This window comes from Colossoma macropomum, unplaced genomic scaffold, assembly GCF_904425465.1.
Source record: "Colossoma macropomum unplaced genomic scaffold, Colossoma_macropomum, whole genome shotgun sequence".
Classification (NCBI taxonomy): Eukaryota; Metazoa; Chordata; class Actinopteri; order Characiformes; family Serrasalmidae; genus Colossoma; species Colossoma macropomum.
Window position 1 is genome coordinate 44,005,878 of NW_023494795.1, and position 18,041 is coordinate 44,023,918.

The 18,041-nt window shown below is 41.4% G+C and overlaps 1 protein-coding gene and 1 pseudogene across 2 annotated transcripts; both read left to right on the plus strand.

Annotated features, from left to right (window-relative positions):
• LOC118816334 lies at positions 1-1,776 on the plus strand (annotated as a pseudogene).
• Positions 1,777-13,502: 11,726 nt separating this feature from the next.
• Positions 13,503-17,023, plus strand: LOC118816020 (stonustoxin subunit beta-like). Of its 2 annotated transcripts, XM_036582507.1 has the most exons (5): positions 13,503-13,630; positions 13,996-14,077; positions 14,775-14,905; positions 14,987-16,677; positions 16,802-16,873. In XM_036582507.1, exons 3-5 carry the CDS (start codon positions 14,812-14,814, stop codon positions 16,829-16,831), a joined length of 1,815 nt encoding a protein of 604 aa, XP_036438400.1. In that variant the 5' UTR covers positions 13,503-13,630; positions 13,996-14,077; positions 14,775-14,811; the 3' UTR covers positions 16,832-16,873. The 2 variants fall into 2 exon arrangements, with proteins under 2 accessions (XP_036438400.1, XP_036438399.1); XM_036582506.1 differs by having other exon boundaries at positions 14,987-17,023.
• Positions 17,024-18,041: the final 1,018 nt, after the last annotated feature.

Sequence of the window (18,041 nt, forward strand, 5' to 3'; positions counted from 1 at the left end):
ATGGATACTGAAAGTTTGTCTGCTGTTGCAACCCTTGGAAGACAACTTCATTTGGGGATGTTGTACGACTGCCACAACGACTCCTTCATTCCAGGTGGGAGTTCACTGCTAACATCTACCTAAAACACCTCAAACACTTCACCTTTCTGATGAGGTCTTCTTTCTTTAGGGGTCTACCTGTGGGACATGGACAACATACAGAAGAACAGGATAGTGAGGCAGAGCCCAAAAACATCTTTCAACATTCATCTCACTGACTCTCTGGAAGAAAAATCAAAAATATTACAAATAAGTTCCTCTCTTAGTGTGAGTATATATGCAGGGTTAGTAAACGTGGAGGGATCGGCCAGTTATTTGAATGACAGATCGTCTTCTATGCATGAGAGCAGAGTGACTGCCCAGTACAGTGTGAGGACCAAGACTGAGCATCTTAAATTAAGCCAAATGGGAAAAGTGACCTACAAAAATATCGAAGACCCAAAATTAAGTGTCACTCATGTCATTGTTCAGGTGGGATACAGTGCAGAAGCGCTGATGGTGTTCAGTGAAACAGCATCAGTGGAGCATGAAAAACAAGATATTCAAGCAAGCATGAAACTCATGGTGAAGAATATTGGCTTGTTTGGTATCAGTGCTGAGGGAAAGGTTCAAATGACGGATGAAGAGAAGAAGAAAGTGCAGAACTTTACCTGCACCTTCCATGGTGATTTTGCATTGGAGGAGAACCCAACCAACTTTGAAGAGGCAGTAAAAGTCTACAAAAGTCTCCCCAAACTGCTCGGGCCAAATAAGGAGAATGTGGTGCCCAAGAAAGTCTGGCTCATCCCACTAACAGAACTTATGTCTTCAGCTTCAAAACTGGAGCATGAAATTAGTGAAATCAACTGTTTTGAAATTCTGAATATAATAGAGCAGCTGAACACCATGCAAATGAGAGCAAACGACATCTCTAAAGAGAGCGACTCCATTCGGGCCACTGACATCACTAAGAAGATGAAAAATTTTGGAGAAAACCTTCAGAAATACACAGCTGTGTGGAAAGACAACCTGTTCAAACTCATCCCTGAAATCAGAATTGGCTGTAAGAAAAGCTGGAGAAGATGCTCAAACTTCAGGCAGAATCACCCTTTATGTATGACAAAATGGACGACTGGCTTAAAATAAAGGGAGACTGAACTCAGCGTCATCAAGTCATGCATTAAAGAAATTGAGTCACAGAAGATGCCAAATCTCCAGACTGTAGCTCCTGATAACATCCACAAAGTGCTGTTTGATCCAAAAAACAAAAAAGAATGTGTGTGGGCCTTTGTGTTCAACTCTTACCACAGCTCCCTTAGTGTTTGCCTGCACTCGGAAAAGTTCACTAAAATAGCAAGTTTACCCAGCAATCTACAAACACCAGCCAAAGAAAAAACTCAGCCCTGATACAAATCTCCTGAAATGTTCTGAAACATTTCTGTTTGTCTTTCATTTCGACCATACCCCTGGACCCCTAAATATCATCAGCTATGTTCCTTATCCTTATGACAAAGGTGCTTCCGTCAGAGCATATAGACATGGTCAGCTGGAGTTTGTGAATATGGTAGATGTACCTGAGCCAGCGGTGCTCGATGTCAGCACCAACAGTATAACCTTAAGACACTTTATCTGTAGATTTACAGATTACCCAGAAATGTCATGGTTCCCTAGCAATGGCGTGAAGACACAGGAGCAGAAGAAAGGCCAAAAGGACAAGAAATTCTGTTGATCTCAGACCTGCTCCCCAATACAGAGTAGCGAGGAGACGCCTGCATTAACGTATGGAATGTTCTTTTAATCAGTGTCACATTTGTGACACTCGTTGGATTTGTCAGTACTGCTAATGCCACACTGAGCATTCACACATATTTCTGTAAGACTAATCACTGACTGTGCATTACAGATTCTCACAGTTGTAACTAAACCTGAATTCAACTGAAGAATTGGATCATCAAGACAAAGTGATGCTGTTCAATGAAACCCACGTAACTTCTTATTCAAGATGTGAAGACTGTCTGATATTACTACAATTGAGTCTTATTTTCTATTATCTTAAAATGAGCTTAAAAATTTTCAGGATGTTTGTTTTGGCTTTTCTGTCTGGCTACTTATTATGCCTTGTGTTAGAATTTTCCATTCTAACACATCTGATTCAGCTCATCTGCTAATAATGATGAACTTTTCAAATTCATTTAGGAATGTAAATGTAGAGCTTTAGACCTTTAATTACTGTAAGTGATGAACACACATAAAGCAAATAAGTCGCCTGCTGTTCAGTTTAATATTAGCTATTCTAACTTCACATCACTGTATATAATAAAATCATTATCATTATTATTATTATTATTATTATTATTATTATTAATATTATTATTAATAATAATAATAATAACAATAATAATAATAATAAATGCTTTACTTATTTATATAAAGGTGTCTGTCTTGATATAACGCACATTTATAATTGCTGCCAGTACCCTAAATAATTCACATAGACAGTTTCAGCAATTTAATATTATCTAGATTTCACATCACTGTATATCATAATAATAATAATAATAATAATAATAGTAATAATATTCAGTTAAACATTCAGTAACTACTCTAGTAAATCAAGTTACTTTATTTAAGCAGTACAATCACACAGGACTCTTATTATGCTAGCAGTGGCAGTCAATGTACAATAGACCACTGAAGTCATGCGTCATTCTGTAGTCCTCGTTATGCACATATTAGGAACTCCGGCTCTATGCTCAATTTCTCTATGGGAAGAATAGATGGTTTTCTCGAAAAATGGCCTCTATTGTGCCCTGTGGTAAATAAAAATGTTCGGAACCTGGTACATTTTGTCCAGTGTACATTTTTCTCACGTATATCATTGGATCTACTGAATTAAGAGGGTCGTTAAAGAGTTCTAATACTAATATTGCTACATGCAAGCTAATACTACTGTGCATCAATTTGACATCACTAAGCTACATGAAAGTAAAGCAGGTGTTCTGTCAAAATGTCCTATGGTAGTGCACATTTATAGGTAGTTCCCTACATAAAACTATAGGTAGGATATTTTTATGGTGTAAATCTCCTTATCAAAAATAGTACTGGCACTAAAACTACTAAGCTGAAGTTGGTTTCTTATTTGCCAGCTTCATGTTTGAATTTTCCTGTTCCACCTAACATAGTGCAGCAGTTATTATAACGCCTCAGGCACCACAATGTAACTGCAGCACCATTTAAGGTGGAAAAAGAAAGTTCATACAAGAATCTGAAAATGTTTCCAGTATTCTAAGAATAATTAGGATATTTAGATGGCCTAAATCAGCTTATCAGAGGAATAAGCAGTAATACTAAGTCTGTACTGAAATAATATTAAAAATACAATCAAACGATTAAAACACTGAGTTACTGCGCTGTACTAATGATATGCGCATGCTCGGTAGGACCCCTCGGTGGCGGTCGTATCACCTTGTGGTTTGTCATTCTTTTTCAAGGACGACCAGGTGAGCATTAAAAGAGGTGTAAACTACTTTCAGTCTGGTCATGTTGAGCAGAGTAGCCTCAGTCTGCAGGTCAGCTTGCAGGGTTACCACACTGGCAAAGCGTGCTGGTTTGCACTTTTTTAAGGAGACTGCCAGTCTAATGACATCAAATCAGTGCGCAGTTGCATTAGCTTACTTATAGCAATATTCATATTTCAACTCTTTAACAATCTTATTATTCAGAAGATCCACTGATATTTCAGAGAAAAATGTTCACAGAACAAAATGTATCAGCTTTGGAACATTTTTGATTATAACAGGATGCCACAGAGGCATTTTTCAAAAACTCCATTCCATTTTTAAGAAATTCTTTTCAGAGCTGGAGTTCCTGATATACAGGTGTCCAGTCTTATCCGCTATGGGCCAGTTTGTTGATTACAGAAGGGGAATCAAGTGTTTGTCTGCTTGTTTGGAATGAAAACCTGCAGCTACACCAGCCCTTGGAGGGTAAGATTGGACACCCCTGTTATATGGGCATAAGAGCATGGCGCTGACTACAGAATGACGACACACCTTCGGTGGTCTATGCAATGCTACACTCAGTGTGTGTGTGTGTGGACAGAACATGCCAGGTATTGTCTAATGGTGTTTGTATTGTAAACCACATAAACCCCCTCTGTTCTATCATTTTTTTCCACAGAAGGTGTCTTGTGAGTGTAGCGGGGTGTGCATGACTCAACTGCGCCCTCTACCCTCCAAAAAATGCATTCTGATTATCAGTTCACTGGTTTCTGATTGACTGCAGTTCTAGTTCATGCTCTGAATGAATGAAATGATAAATCAGATTAACTCATGTAGACTGTAGTCAAAATAAAACTTTTACACAGATCGTACACTGAAATGTCCTGACCAGACAAACTGGATATCGCTGAAGGAAAGTGCAGTTCACCTCAGCATTGTTGTCATACTGTGTTTTTTAGGAATATGTTGATACTGTGTCCAGAAACGTACCACACACATTCATTCGCCATATTCTTAAGCAACTACACCCACTGTCCATTTTATCAGCTACACTTACCATATGGGAGCACTTTATTGTTTTCATTTAACTATCTGGTTATTGAAGGAACTTGTTGTATTTTAGGCTGCCTGTTTTTGTGTTTCTCCTTATATGGTCATGTTGTCACACCTGTTACTTGTCCTGTATACGCTGGGTCTAATCTTGGCATCAGTCCAGCTATAAAACCGTGACAGTCCATTGTCTTGGGGGGCTGGCTGGGTGTCTGGAACCTGCGCGCGCAACAAATAAACTTCACTTTGTCCAGACAACAGACCTAGTTCCCTGGTTCGTTGGGGTTTGGATTCATCAAGTGGCCGTGACCCGGATTGGACATCTCATCTCAGTTCTCAAGGTGGATTGACGGATATGTCACTACTAAAGGCACCACCCTGCATACCGCTAAATGTCTGGGGAAAGATTTTATCCCAAAGTGGGGTCTCCCAAGGGTCATTGAGAGTGATCAAGGAATTCACTTTACTGGGAAGGTTTGTCAAGAAGTAGCAAGGTTGTTGGAGATAAAGTGGCATCTCCACTGTCCCTATCAACCTCAAGCATCAGGTCAGGTCGAAAGGATGAACAGAACTTTAAAGTCCAGACTGACCAAGTTACATCATGAAGGGGTTTCATGGGTGGAAACTTTACTGGCTGTACTTTGCAGCATCAGAACCTCAACTAACAGAAGTACCCGTCAGTCACCATATGAGATTATTACTGGTCGTCCTATGTCACTTCCAGGAACTATTGATTTAAGAGCGGCAGACATACATGTTATGTCTGATAGTTTGCTGCAATACTGCCAGACATTATCTGAGGCTGTTGCCGCTGCTCAGAAACAAGTGTTGGATGCATGGAAAGAACCCACCCCATAGGAAGGTTTTAGACTTGCTGACCTTAGAAAAAGGAGGGGTATGTCACATTCTCGATACCTCTTGCTGTATCTATGTCCCAGATAACTATGAAAATATTGATAAATATGTAGCAGACCTTCATAGACTCATTCCAAATCCTGCTCCGGAGGGATCGCTTGATAAGTTCTTTAACTGGGTTGGCAACATTTTTGGAGGTATACTTTCTGGAATCTTACAGCAACTGCTCTGTTATGTACTTCCCTTTGTAACACCAGTAATAGTTGCTATTGTTATTTACTTTTGCCTCAAATTACTCTGGTGCTTAATGACTAAACTCCACCGGCGTAGGCGTTCCCTATTACCATGGATTCACTTCATTTCCCCAGTTTGCCTGTATGCGGACTAAAGGGAAAGAGACCTGTCTTTAGGACGTGAAGAAAGAGGGAAATACTGGCCATATTTCTCTGGAAGAGGAAAGGATAGATTGATTAAGCTTGCGAGAACATACCTTTTATAGTATGTTCTAAGGGGGGAATGAAGGAAGTTAATGTGCTGTGTTGTGTGTGTAGGTGCTGAAGTTGTATTTTAGGCTGCCTATTTTTGTGTTTCTCCTTATATGGTCACACCTGTTTCTTGTCCTGTATAAGCTGGGTCTAATCTTGGCATCAGTCCAGCTATAAAACTGTGACAGTCCATTGTCTTGGGGGGCTGGCTGGGTGTCTGGAACCTGCGCGCACAACGAATAAACTCCACTTTGTCCGAGGCGAGGCCCGAACATCGAGCGGTGACAAACCCCGGCGAGAACGGCAGGGAGAGAGCCGCAAGTGGGTGGGGGCCGGAGTGCAAAGCCCGAGCTCCGCCGAGGGACCCAAGTGACTGCGGGAGGAGGAGAACGACGGTACCGGCCACAAGAAGCACAAGGGCAAGAAGCGAGTCCCGAGCTCCGCCGCCTGGGCCCTGCCCCCTGTTCCGCAGCGAGGCCGCTTCACTACACCTCACGTCCAATGGCCAAGCTGCGAGCTGGGGGTGGTGATGAGGAGACCGAGCGGCGAGCTCTCATTCCCTCTGGGCTCGGGTGCTCACGCTGATGCCTATCTGGCTAGAGAGAGGGGTCTCTAGCCAGGGTCTCATAACATAAATATTATAAATAAACTAAGCAAAACAATCTTTATACTGTAAGGATATTGGCGTATTGCATATGTACTGCACATGAGGTATGATTATATTTCATGCGGATATGGTGATGAATTCACAGTTAATTTCTGTAGGTGTGTGAGGTCTAATAGGGGGTGGGGGGGGTTCTACTGGGAGCAGTGCTGGTTGTACAGTCTAAAGCAGCAGGAAAGAAGGAGGTACAGTCTGCTCTGGCTTTTTCTGTAAAGTGCACTAATGTTATCTGACCAGTCCAGTCTATTATTTATTACTTATAAGAGTCCACTCTCCCAATGTCTGTTCCCTGAATGTTCACTGATGGAGGGAGGGGTCTGCGCCTGTGGAAATCCACCACCATCTTTCTGGTCTTTCCCACATTGATTAGGAGGTGGTTCCACAGACACCAGTCCACAAAGTCCTGGGTCAGTTCTCTGTACTCTCTTTCATCCTCATCTGTAATGAGGTCGACAATCATTGAGTCATCAGAGAACTTCTGTAGATGCCAGTTTGGTGAGCTGTACATGAAGTCTGCAGTGTACAGGGTGAAAAGGAATGATGCAAGGACTCTTCCCTGCAGGGCCGCTGTGCTACTGACCACAATGTCAGACACAGAGTCCTGTGCCCTCACATACTGTGGTTGGTTGGTGAGATGGTCCAGAATCCAGTTTGATAGGTGGTGATCAACTTCTGTGTTCTCCAGTTTGTCCCTCAGGACCCTAGCCTGTATGGTGTTAAAAGCACTGGAAAAATCATAGAACTTGATTCTTACAGTGTTCGCAGGCTTCTCCAGGTGAGAAAGAGCTCTGTGTAGGAGGTAAATGACTGCATCGTCCACTCCAATGCCAGGTTGGTAGGCAAATTGAAGTGGGTCCACAGATGAGCTCATCAGAGGGCGGAGATGGATAAGGACCAGCCTTTCTAGGGATTCCATCAGGTGCAACATCAGTGCCACCAAGCTGTAGCTGCAGAGATCCTTTGGGTGCTGTGTCTTCGGCACTGATACCACACAAGACATTTTTTCACCGTTGTGGTACTCTTCCCAGCTTCAGGCTCAGGTTGAAGATGTGTCCAACTATTCCACACAGCTGATCTGTGCAGGACTTAAGGAGCCTGGCACTAACGCCATACAGACCCGCAGCCTTCCTCGCTTTAACCTTCCTGAGCTCCTTTCTCACCTGGGCTGTTGTAAGGCACAGACTGGAGCAGAAGAACTGGTTGCTGGAGTATACAGGTAGGGGGGTTAGACTGACAGCAGTGGAACCAGTGGGGGGTTGGCTGTGAGGTGAAAGTTGTGGAGAGGTGGGAGAATGTGAGAGAGGGGGCAGGGCAGTACACTGGGAGTGCAGAAGAAGGGGGATGCAGCAGGGATGCCTGTGTATGGGGTGGTGACCTAACCCTAACCCTATTGAAAAATAGATTGAGGTCGTGCACCTATTTTTGATCCCCTACAGCCTGGGAGACGGAATCTCTTCTTGAGGCCAGAGATTGTTTTAAGACTTTTCCAGACCCCACTGATGTTGCTGCGGTTGTTCATCCAACTTTTTCCTGTATCTTTCTTTCCCCTCCCAGATTTTCCTTCTCAGCTCCTTCTTGTCTTCTCACCTAAGGGCCTTTTTTTCTCCTTCAGGAGAGCCTTTATATCATGGCTGATCCAAGACTTGTTATTGGGGAAACACAGGCTTGGTGGGTACAGTGTTCTCCATGCAGAAGTTAATGTAATCTGTTATACAGTGTGTGAGACCGTCACTGTTTTCCAAAATAAGGATTACACAGTTCTTCCCACACTTATGTCAAAACAGTCTTTCAGAGCCTCTTCAGTCTCCCCAGACCATTTCTTCACTGTGTGGGTGACAGCTGGCTCCCTATGTACAAGGGGAACGTATGCAGATATCACGATAACGTGCAAGAATTCCCGGGAGGTACTGCGGCCCTGATGCTAATGGCTAACAGTTCAATGTCCTTACAGCAGATTTGCTCCTTATTTGTGATGTGCCCAGAGCCATCTTATATTACACCATGTAATTTTACATCTAATATATATCAGCCTCCCTCCCTTCTCCCTCCCAATAAAAAAATACTTAAAAAAGAAATGGGGAAAAGTACAAAAGTAAGAAAAAAGCTCAAAGGGAGCTGGAGCTGCTGCAGCAGGCTGCCACCATCACAGTACCATCTTGAAAAGAAAGAAAGACCCACCCTCTGGGGACATTTTTGGTAATACTTTAAGTATACTACTAAGTATATTACTATAAGTGCCTATGTTTTGCTGTTGATGTTTTGCCATATATTGTGTAAACAATGGCCAGATAAAGTTACAGCAAAATGTTGTTTAGAAATGAAATAAAAACAGGTTGTTTCCAGTCCTCCATCCCCACGCCAACCGCACAAATATGCTGATTCACTGTTGAAAATGACTAGTTACTCCCAGCTCTCAGGTCCAGATAATAGAATGATCCTATCTCAGGTATTAGGGTCAGAATAATGAGTGGAAGAGGCAAGGGCATGTCATTATTGTGGAAAAGAGCGGCATTGGATCAGAGAATGTAGAAAGAAGTGCTCTGATGAAAATCAATCTCAAAAACCATTTCAGACTCGGGGACACGGAGGGCCCTAAAACACACACCAGACAATCTGTTGTCTGGAAACCGACAAATGCATAGGGCCGCCCACAGAATGCACCCCACATTGTTGAAGATGCACCTAGTTTGACAATCCTTTCTAAGACATTAGCTCTTGTCTCTGGTAATTTGACACTTATGGAACTTTAATTTTCTTGTAGACAGTGGAGTGACATTTTCTTCAATTAGTGGTAATGAATATAATGGGCCAGTGTAAGGTGCCAATTTCATGTTCAAAAACACCTCGGCTGTCAGTAACCTGTCCAAATGATTGGGGAATCCCGAAATCCTTATGATCAGAATACAAGGACCAAGTGGGTCTATTAAACTGTGTACTGTTTAAAGCCCAGTTGTCAACACAAGAGCCAGTGTACTGCAAGCAATATCCTTTGTCTAGAGAAAAGGAGGAAGGAAGTCATTGAGGGTGTGATACAATCACTGTTGAAATAAGACATGATCGTTGAAACAACATCTCCATATAACACGCCAATAAATCCTGTTAAGATTTACAGTGGGTAAATGAAGTTGTCATCCCACCTGCTTCAATTGTGCCATTGTTAATAGAATTCCAGTAACACACACACACATTTCACTGTTGTAGACTTGTGTTCGGCCTTTTTCTGCGTCCTAGTCGATGAGGACACTTTTTGCTTTCAGTTTCAAAGAAAAACAATACACGTGGCAGCGTCTCCCGGATGTGTGGATTCTCTAGCTGTTTTTACCGCCACCATGCACGATTCCCTGGGTACCCTCAAGGCTGTATTGTGTTGCAGTATGCTGATGACCTGCTACTGACAGCAAAGGATGAGGTCATGTGCAAGGCTGGCTCTGGGGGTCTGCTTCAGCATTTAACTGTATGTGGTTTCAAAGCTGCTCTTGACCAGCTGCAGTACCATCAAACCAGAGTTTCCTGTCTCAGTTTCACTTTGTCAAAGGGAAGCCACAGACTGTCAAAGGACAGAATACAGCTCATTCAGAGTTTTAGGCCTCCATCAACAAAGAAAGGCATGATGTCTTTTCTGGGACTGATCAATTACTGTTGTGCAGGATTCCAGACTGCTCTTATTATGACAAGATTTTGAGAATGTGTTGCAGTGGGAAGCTCCTGAAACGATTGAATGGACCACTGAAATGGCAGAGGCCCTCTCAGTACTGAAACGGTCCTGAGCTCTGCTCCAGCCTTGGGTCTGCCTAACTACACACAGTCTTTTTATCTGTACACGCATGAACATTGCGGGGTCGCTGCAGGTGTGCTGGATTAGCAGCATGGGGGTTACATGAGACCTGTTGCATATTTATCCAAAACATTAGATGTAATGGCACAAGGGCTGCCTGCTTGTTTGCGGGCTGTAGCTGCGGCTGCCCTGATGGTACTGGATGAAACCTCTTCACCACAATCTTTGAAACCAAACGTTGTCTCTCCCTGATTCTGAATCTCGGCCTGAGGCTCACGACTGTTGTGCTGACATCAAAGAAGAGTCTGCCTGTTGTGCTGATTTGTTGTTGTCACCATTAGAGCGTGGTGAAAAGGTTTTTGTAAATGGCTCATACTCTAAGCCTTGTGATGGTGTTTTTTCTATGTGGTTATGCTGTATGTCAACTTCCTAATTTGGTAATGGAAGCACACTGACTTCCTTATCAGTCAGCACAGATGGCAGAACTTGTGGCCCTCATTAGGGCGTGTTCTCTAATTAAAGATCAAAACGTCAGTCAGGATGCTGAAGTCTTGATCATTAATTAGAGTATTAGAATAATTAGAGTTCATGCCCTAATTACAGCTGAATCTGGGCCCAGCACAGGTTTCTCACAGCTGACGGGAAACCATTCTCTCAATCCACATTGATTTCTGATTTATTACATGCTTGAACTTTACCCAGGAGACTGGCTGTTATCAAAGTTGAGGGCCATGAGTCCCCTAATTCAGGAGAGGAAGCAGCTGGTAATTTTTTAGCAGACACTGTTGCAAAACATGCTGCGAAAAATGGCCCAACATGTCCAAACATTAGGCAACAAAATTGTTCTTTCTCAGTTTTCTCTCATCCATTGTCTACTGATCCTAGCCTTACTGACATTGCCATAATACAAGAAAATGCCTCACAAGTAGATAAGGACTACTGGTCCTCACACAATTGTAGTGAGCATTCTGTTGATTTTGACCTGGCCTGAGGGTTGCATAGCATTGCCAAAATCTTGTTTGCCTTTCCTTGTGCAACGTTTTCATGGCATTTCACATGTTGCACAAAGAGGGGTGATTAAAAATATTAACAGAAGATACTGTATTCCAGAAGTGACAAAAACAACAAAGTTGATTTTAGATGCATGCCCGATATGTGCACAGAACCACTGTCTCCTTTTGTTAACCAGCATACAAGCTAATGTTGCTGTTTCTCTCCCTCTCCCCACAGACCAACAAACACACCTGTTTAAACCAGGCGACAAGGTACTAATTAAACGTTTGCTTTCCAGGAAAGTTGGTGAAGCACTCCACGGAGCACCATGCACTGTCATTGCAGTAACCAGAACAGCTGTTTTGACTAATGCACAACTGCAATGGATACATGCTAGTAGAATAAAAGGGGGCCCCCCAGATAGTTTGAAGGGGTGGATTTCTCTAGGTGGACTTTGAGAAGACAGGATTGATCAAGATGAGCTACTGATGACACGTTGCGGGATGATGTGCTAGTAATCTCTCTCCTAGCAACCTACGCTGCTTGTCACGCAGCACAAAGTTGCAAACAGGCCAGAAGACCATCCGTATACTTTTGTATGAGTGAACATTTTAAATAACTTTGCTTTTTGCTTATGTTTGGACTGTTATACCTTGTGCTTGTAATCTAACGCTCTGTTGAAAGATCTTTTACCCTTGCCATGGCATCTGTTCCTCTGCTGTCCAAACAAGTTTCTAATCACTCTTATGAATACACTGGCGATGGGTCTGTTGATTGTTCTTTTGTTTAAATTTTGACTATTTACATTTTATATTTTGTGCTCTCTGTAACATTATTATGTTTTATTTTGTGTGCTCCATGCTGACGCGGTTTTCACTAGTCACAAGTTAGTTGACTTGTGGAATAAGTGCCCGAGCATGCTCAAGTCCACCTGGGAGTGTGAATATTCTATGCCAAAACAAAATTTGGGTAGGCTGGGACTTTTCCTGTACTACTTTTTAAGAGTGTTGTTCCTAGGAAACAAATGAAGGGGAATGAAAAGAAATTCCATGGATTTTCCTAAAAGCAGAATCTTTTTTATACAAAGCTTTTCTACAAGCACACCAAGTAAATTAAATTAATTATCATATGTCTGCGTGTCAGGACAAAACATCTTGACCTGCAAGTACACTTCTTGGCAGTCACGTCTTGTTCAGCCGTGGTTTCCTGTTTCTTTCACACCTCAGCTCATCTGCATATTGTTCTCAGAAATCTTGTTTATCTCTGTACTGACTAACTGCCAGGTATGTCAGCTTCTAAGTGTATAAAAAGGCACTTCCGTTCCAAAATAAATGAGTGTGTCTTGGAACTTTGATGCACGTGTCTTTGCTTCTTGCGCACTCCTGGAGCTCCAATGGAGAACAACCAGATAGAGAGAGGTCAAGGTGGGATCAGACAGGGCCAAAAGAAACCATTTCTTAAAGGTGTGTAAAGTTAAACGTGTGTAAATCAGTAAAGCGGATTTGGCATGAACACTTTGGCTAGTTAAGTTAAATCTTGAAGATTTACGAGTCGTTTTGATTGTTGCCGAAGTATTTATGATGGGCTACTGCCTGAGAAACAACACACAACATAGCACTTTAAGTTATTTTACAATTTAAAAGAAGATTATACAGGTATGTACCAGTCACATACTTTTCCACAGCCTTTAATCTTTTGTTGGTCAGACCATCTCCATTTGGCACTGTAAGAAAACAAGATTTCTGAGACACTGGCACAGTGTCATAAATGAACCCTAACTGTCGAAACTCCATCTTGCTGTTGCTCATAAAAATCCTCATGTCATTTATAACATCTCTGTACTCAGGTCACAAAACCTTTGTTTTCTGGATCGACACATCGTGGCTCGTTAAAAAAATGGACGTGATACAAAATATGATGAAGATGAACAACAGGACAGTCATATGTGTTACATATGTCCACAAAACAGCAGTTTGTTAAGGGTACTCAAGCATTTCCTCCATTTACTCCCATTCACTCACTCAGAGCCTCTGGACTTCCTGATCGCTTCCTGTGATGCCTTTTAGACCAGGGTCTGGAGGAGGGGCTCTGGCTTTGCTCAATTCTAAATTCAGGAAATGTGAGGCCTGTGAAGGGGACTGTTCAACGTGTTGTGCAGATGTTAGACTACGTGTTTTGGGCCTGTAGAACTTTGAACATCATATGAAATTGTGTTTTTAAACCTCAACCAAAGAGCTGAAATTTAGATTTCATAATCCTGAACAGTACTATCTTTCCAGAGAAGCATCAGGTGAGTCACGCAGAGTTGTCTGTGATCTTGTGCATCATTATCCACCTACAGAATATTATTATAATATGAAAATATTATAAATATGAATGTCCAGAGTGACTTATTAAAATGTCTTTATTGAATGATCTACTGCTTACATGCCTTGAGTGGGTTCATTTTACAGTTTGTGCCCCTTTTTTGTAAACATTCCTTTTTACTGAGCTTCTAATACTTCATATGTATTTAAGTCCACTTACATGCACAAATTCACCACAATAGATTATAAATCACAATTAAATTAAAGTCATTCTATAGTTGAGCATTTAAAATTATTCTTTTATCTACTCCTCTAAAACTGTGTGTGAAAACCCATAAACGACTGCCAGCACCCACAGTGGGGATATAAACTGTATATCCAGTTCAATGAACAGCTACCACAGAGGGTCACATTACAGCAGATCCAGGAAGGTGAGTCCACAGCAGTTACTGTGTCCATCATTCATTTCTTTACAATATTCTTATAGTTTTTCCTGCTGCTTTGGTAAAATTGACATTTATAGAGTTCTCACAGAGTAGATACAGTCGTGTACAAAAGTTTGGGCGCCTCTGGTCAAATTCTATGCTATTGATTTTGTAAATAAATTAAACGTCCTCTACAGAGAACACACTTCTGCACACTTTAATGCACATTTACTCTTAAACTTTGCTGAATTTGAGGGAAAAAACAAAATCCGGCCTGTGCAAAAGTTATGTCACATTTTATACTACGTTTTATTTTATTCCAATGTGATAAACGCAGCAAATAAACAGAAATTGTGCACTCAAATTTTCAGAAAATGCCATATGTTTTCTGTACAGGATGTGTTAATGTATTTTCATTTCAACAAAACATGTAATTTGAAAGCGAGTGTTCAAGCTTTTATATATAACTGTACATTTACACGTTATAATTATTGAAGCCCTAATGTAAGATGCCAGCGCCTGTGTCATTTTGCTTCAGTGTGTTATATTGTATCACAAGGTATCATATTTTAAAGTAAACAGAGGTCATTTAAAGTACTGAAGTGGATCACTTTACAGTACTGTTTCTTGTACAGTTTCATGTATTATGATTTTTTTTACTGTGTGATGTATTTTTCTCCACTGGAATTTGTTGTTTTTCTAGCATCTGGTTTACTGTTTTGATTCTTAAAGTACATGACATGGATACTACAAACGTGCTTGCTGTTGCAACCCTTGGAAGACAACTTCATTTGGGGATGTTGTATGACTGCTGCAATGATTCCTTCATTCCAGGTAAGAGTTCACTGCTAACATCTGCCTAAAACACCTCAAACACTTCACCAACATCTTCCTGATGAATTCTTCCTTATTTAGGAGTCTACCTGTGGGACATGGACAAAATAGAGAAGAACAGGATTGTGAGCCAGAGCCCACAAACATCTTTCAAAATAGTTTTGTCTGACTCGCTGGAAGAAAAAGAAAAAATGTTACAAATAAGTTCCTCTCTTAGTGCGAGCGTACATGCAGCGTTAGTAAACACGGAGGGTTCAGCCAGTTACTTGAATGACAGCTCATCTTCTATGCATGAGTGCAGAGTGACTGTCCAGTACAGTGTGAGGACCAAGACGGAGCATCTTAACTTGAGCCAAATGGGAAGCGCGATCAACAGAAATACTGAAGACCCGGACTTCAGTGCCACTCATGTCGTTATTCAGGTAGAATACGGTGCAGAAGCGCTCATGGTGTTCAGTGAATCAGCATCAGACGAGCAAAAAAAACAAGATATTCAAGCAAGCATGAAACTCATGGTGAATAATATTGGCTTGTTAAATATCAGTGCTGAGGGAAAGGTTCAAATGACTGATGAAGAAAGGAAGAAAGTGCAGAACTTCAACTGCACCTTCCATGGTGATTTTGTATTGGAAAACAACCCAGCCAACTTTGAAGAGGCAGTAAAAGTCTACAAAGAACTCCACAAACTGCTCGGGCCAAATAAGGAGAATGTGGTGCCCAAGAAAGTCTGGCTCGTCCCATTAAAAGAACTTGTGCCTTCGGCTCCAGAGGTCAAGCACAAAGTCAGCGAAATCAACTGCATTAAATTACGGAATATAATGGAGCAGCTGAACAGCACGAAAATGAGAGCAAATGACATTTCTAAAGAGAGTGACTCCATTCGGGCCACTGACATCACTAAGAAGATGAAAGATTTTGGAGAAAACCTTCAGAAATACATGCTTGTGTGGAAAGACAACCTCTTCAAACTCCTCCCTAAAATCAGGAAGGGAGCAGAGAAGGAAGAAAGGCTGGAGAAGATGTTCAGTCTTCATGAAGAATCACCCTTTGGGCCCAGCAAAATGGACGCCTGGCTGAAAGAAAGGGAGACTGAACTCAGCGTCGTCAAAACGTACATTAAGGATATTCAGTCAAGGAGGCCAAATGTTCAGATCGTAGCTCATGAAGACTTAGACAAAGTGCTGTTTGATCCTAATAAACACAAGGTAGGGGTGTTTGGGTTCAACTCTCTTGGAGAAGATGACCCTTACCTGGACTCCCTCAGGGTTTGCCTGGACTCAGAGAAGTTCACTACAATGGAATGTTTACCCTCTGATCTGCAAACGTTGGTCAAAGACAAAACTCCTTGGTACAGATCTCCTGAAGTCTCACAGACCATGAGAGATTCTTTTGATAAGTTTTGTTTGGGTGAATCGCCTTTGTCATCTTTAGTGTCATCTCTGTTCTGTCACATCATCAGCTACTTCCACTATCCGTATATTGCAGGTGCTTCTGTGAGAAGATATTCAAATGGGACATTGTTTTGCATAAACACCCTAAAAAAATATGAGGTGGTAGACATCAGTGCAAACACTATTACACTGAGACAGTGTGGAGATTCTATTATTTTAAGAGTTATATGCAAAAAATCGGATGATGGAGGCGATCCACAGGAGCAGAACTTGCGGCTATTGAAAAAACAAATCCTGGTGATCTCAGACCTGCTGCCCAACACCAAGTATGAAATCCAGGTTTTCTCTGAATTTCCACCTTCTGAAGTCAAACATGTGAAGGTACAGAAAATTCATTTGTTTGTAATTTCTATTACACTATTAACACTAGTCAGTACCGTCAGTAGTGAAATAGTGAGGATTCACTCTTTTAACTTTGTGACTAATTCTGTGATTTGCATTACAGCCATTCACATTTGTGACCAAACCAAACTGAACCATCGGCTCCCCAAGACAAAGAGACACAACAGCTCCTTATTGAAGATTCTTGTTTTACTACAGTGGAGTCTTTCTTCTGTAACTGAATCTCCTTTTTTGTAGGGAACTGTTAAGTCTCTCCATAATGTTACACTGAATTTACTGTTTTCAGGATTTTCTGTTTGGCTGCTTTGTTCTCTGTAAACTTTTCATTTTGAATTTTCTATTCTAACACATCTGATTCAGCTCATCTGCTAAAACTGATGGCCTTTTTAAATTCATTTAGGAATGTAAATGTAGAGCTACACATACAGAGGTTAAAGACTAATCTAATGAACCAGACATGCAGTTTCAGGTATACAGTGACGTCTCTGCTGTGTTGAAAGAGAACTGAGTCCTGTCTGTCTTTTTAAGATTTACTGTTATACATCTGTTCTTCTGGGGTTTATTGATTTGAATCTACTGATTAGCTGAGATTAGCTTTTACTGAATACTTATATCTATTGATTAGCTGAAATTATCTTATACTGTATACATGTATATATTGATTAGCTGGGAGTATCTTACACTCAAGGGTAGATCATTTTAGAATCACGTCTGTTTAAGGAACCAGGGTGTCTCTCTCTCTCTCTCTCTCTCTCTCTCTCTCTCTCTCTCTCTCTCTCTTTCTCTCTCTCTCTGACCAGAATGTCAGTCACAGATCACTCTGTGTCCAAAAAGTCATTTACTGAACAAAAAGAACAGGATGTTTCATCTTTGATGCATTTGAGAGGAGTAAAAAACACGTCAAGGCGATCAGACAGAGGCTCTCGGACGATGTATGAGAAAGAGGCTTATAAAAGGGTTAAATGAGTCCAGCTGGTCAGTGATGGGCACCTGGATGTTCTGGAGGTTAACAGTAGCAGGCCGCTATCTGTGTTTTGGGAACAGACAGACAGAGAGAGAGAGAGACAAGTGTTGGAGCAATGCTGTTTGACACTTTGGCCTTTTGATTCATTTTTAATGAATCATTTATTCTTTCATTTTTTATTCTCATTTTAATTTTTAACCAACTTCAACATTTAATCAATGATTTTTCTGCATGATCAACATTTTCTTCAGCATCATAAACCTTGTTTTGTGTGAGGAATTCTTCTAATAAATCTGGCAAAGACATTGCTGACTGTGCCGTGACCTCATTTCTGTACCAGTTCAGCCCACATCTTACTCACTCATGTACACCGACTGCT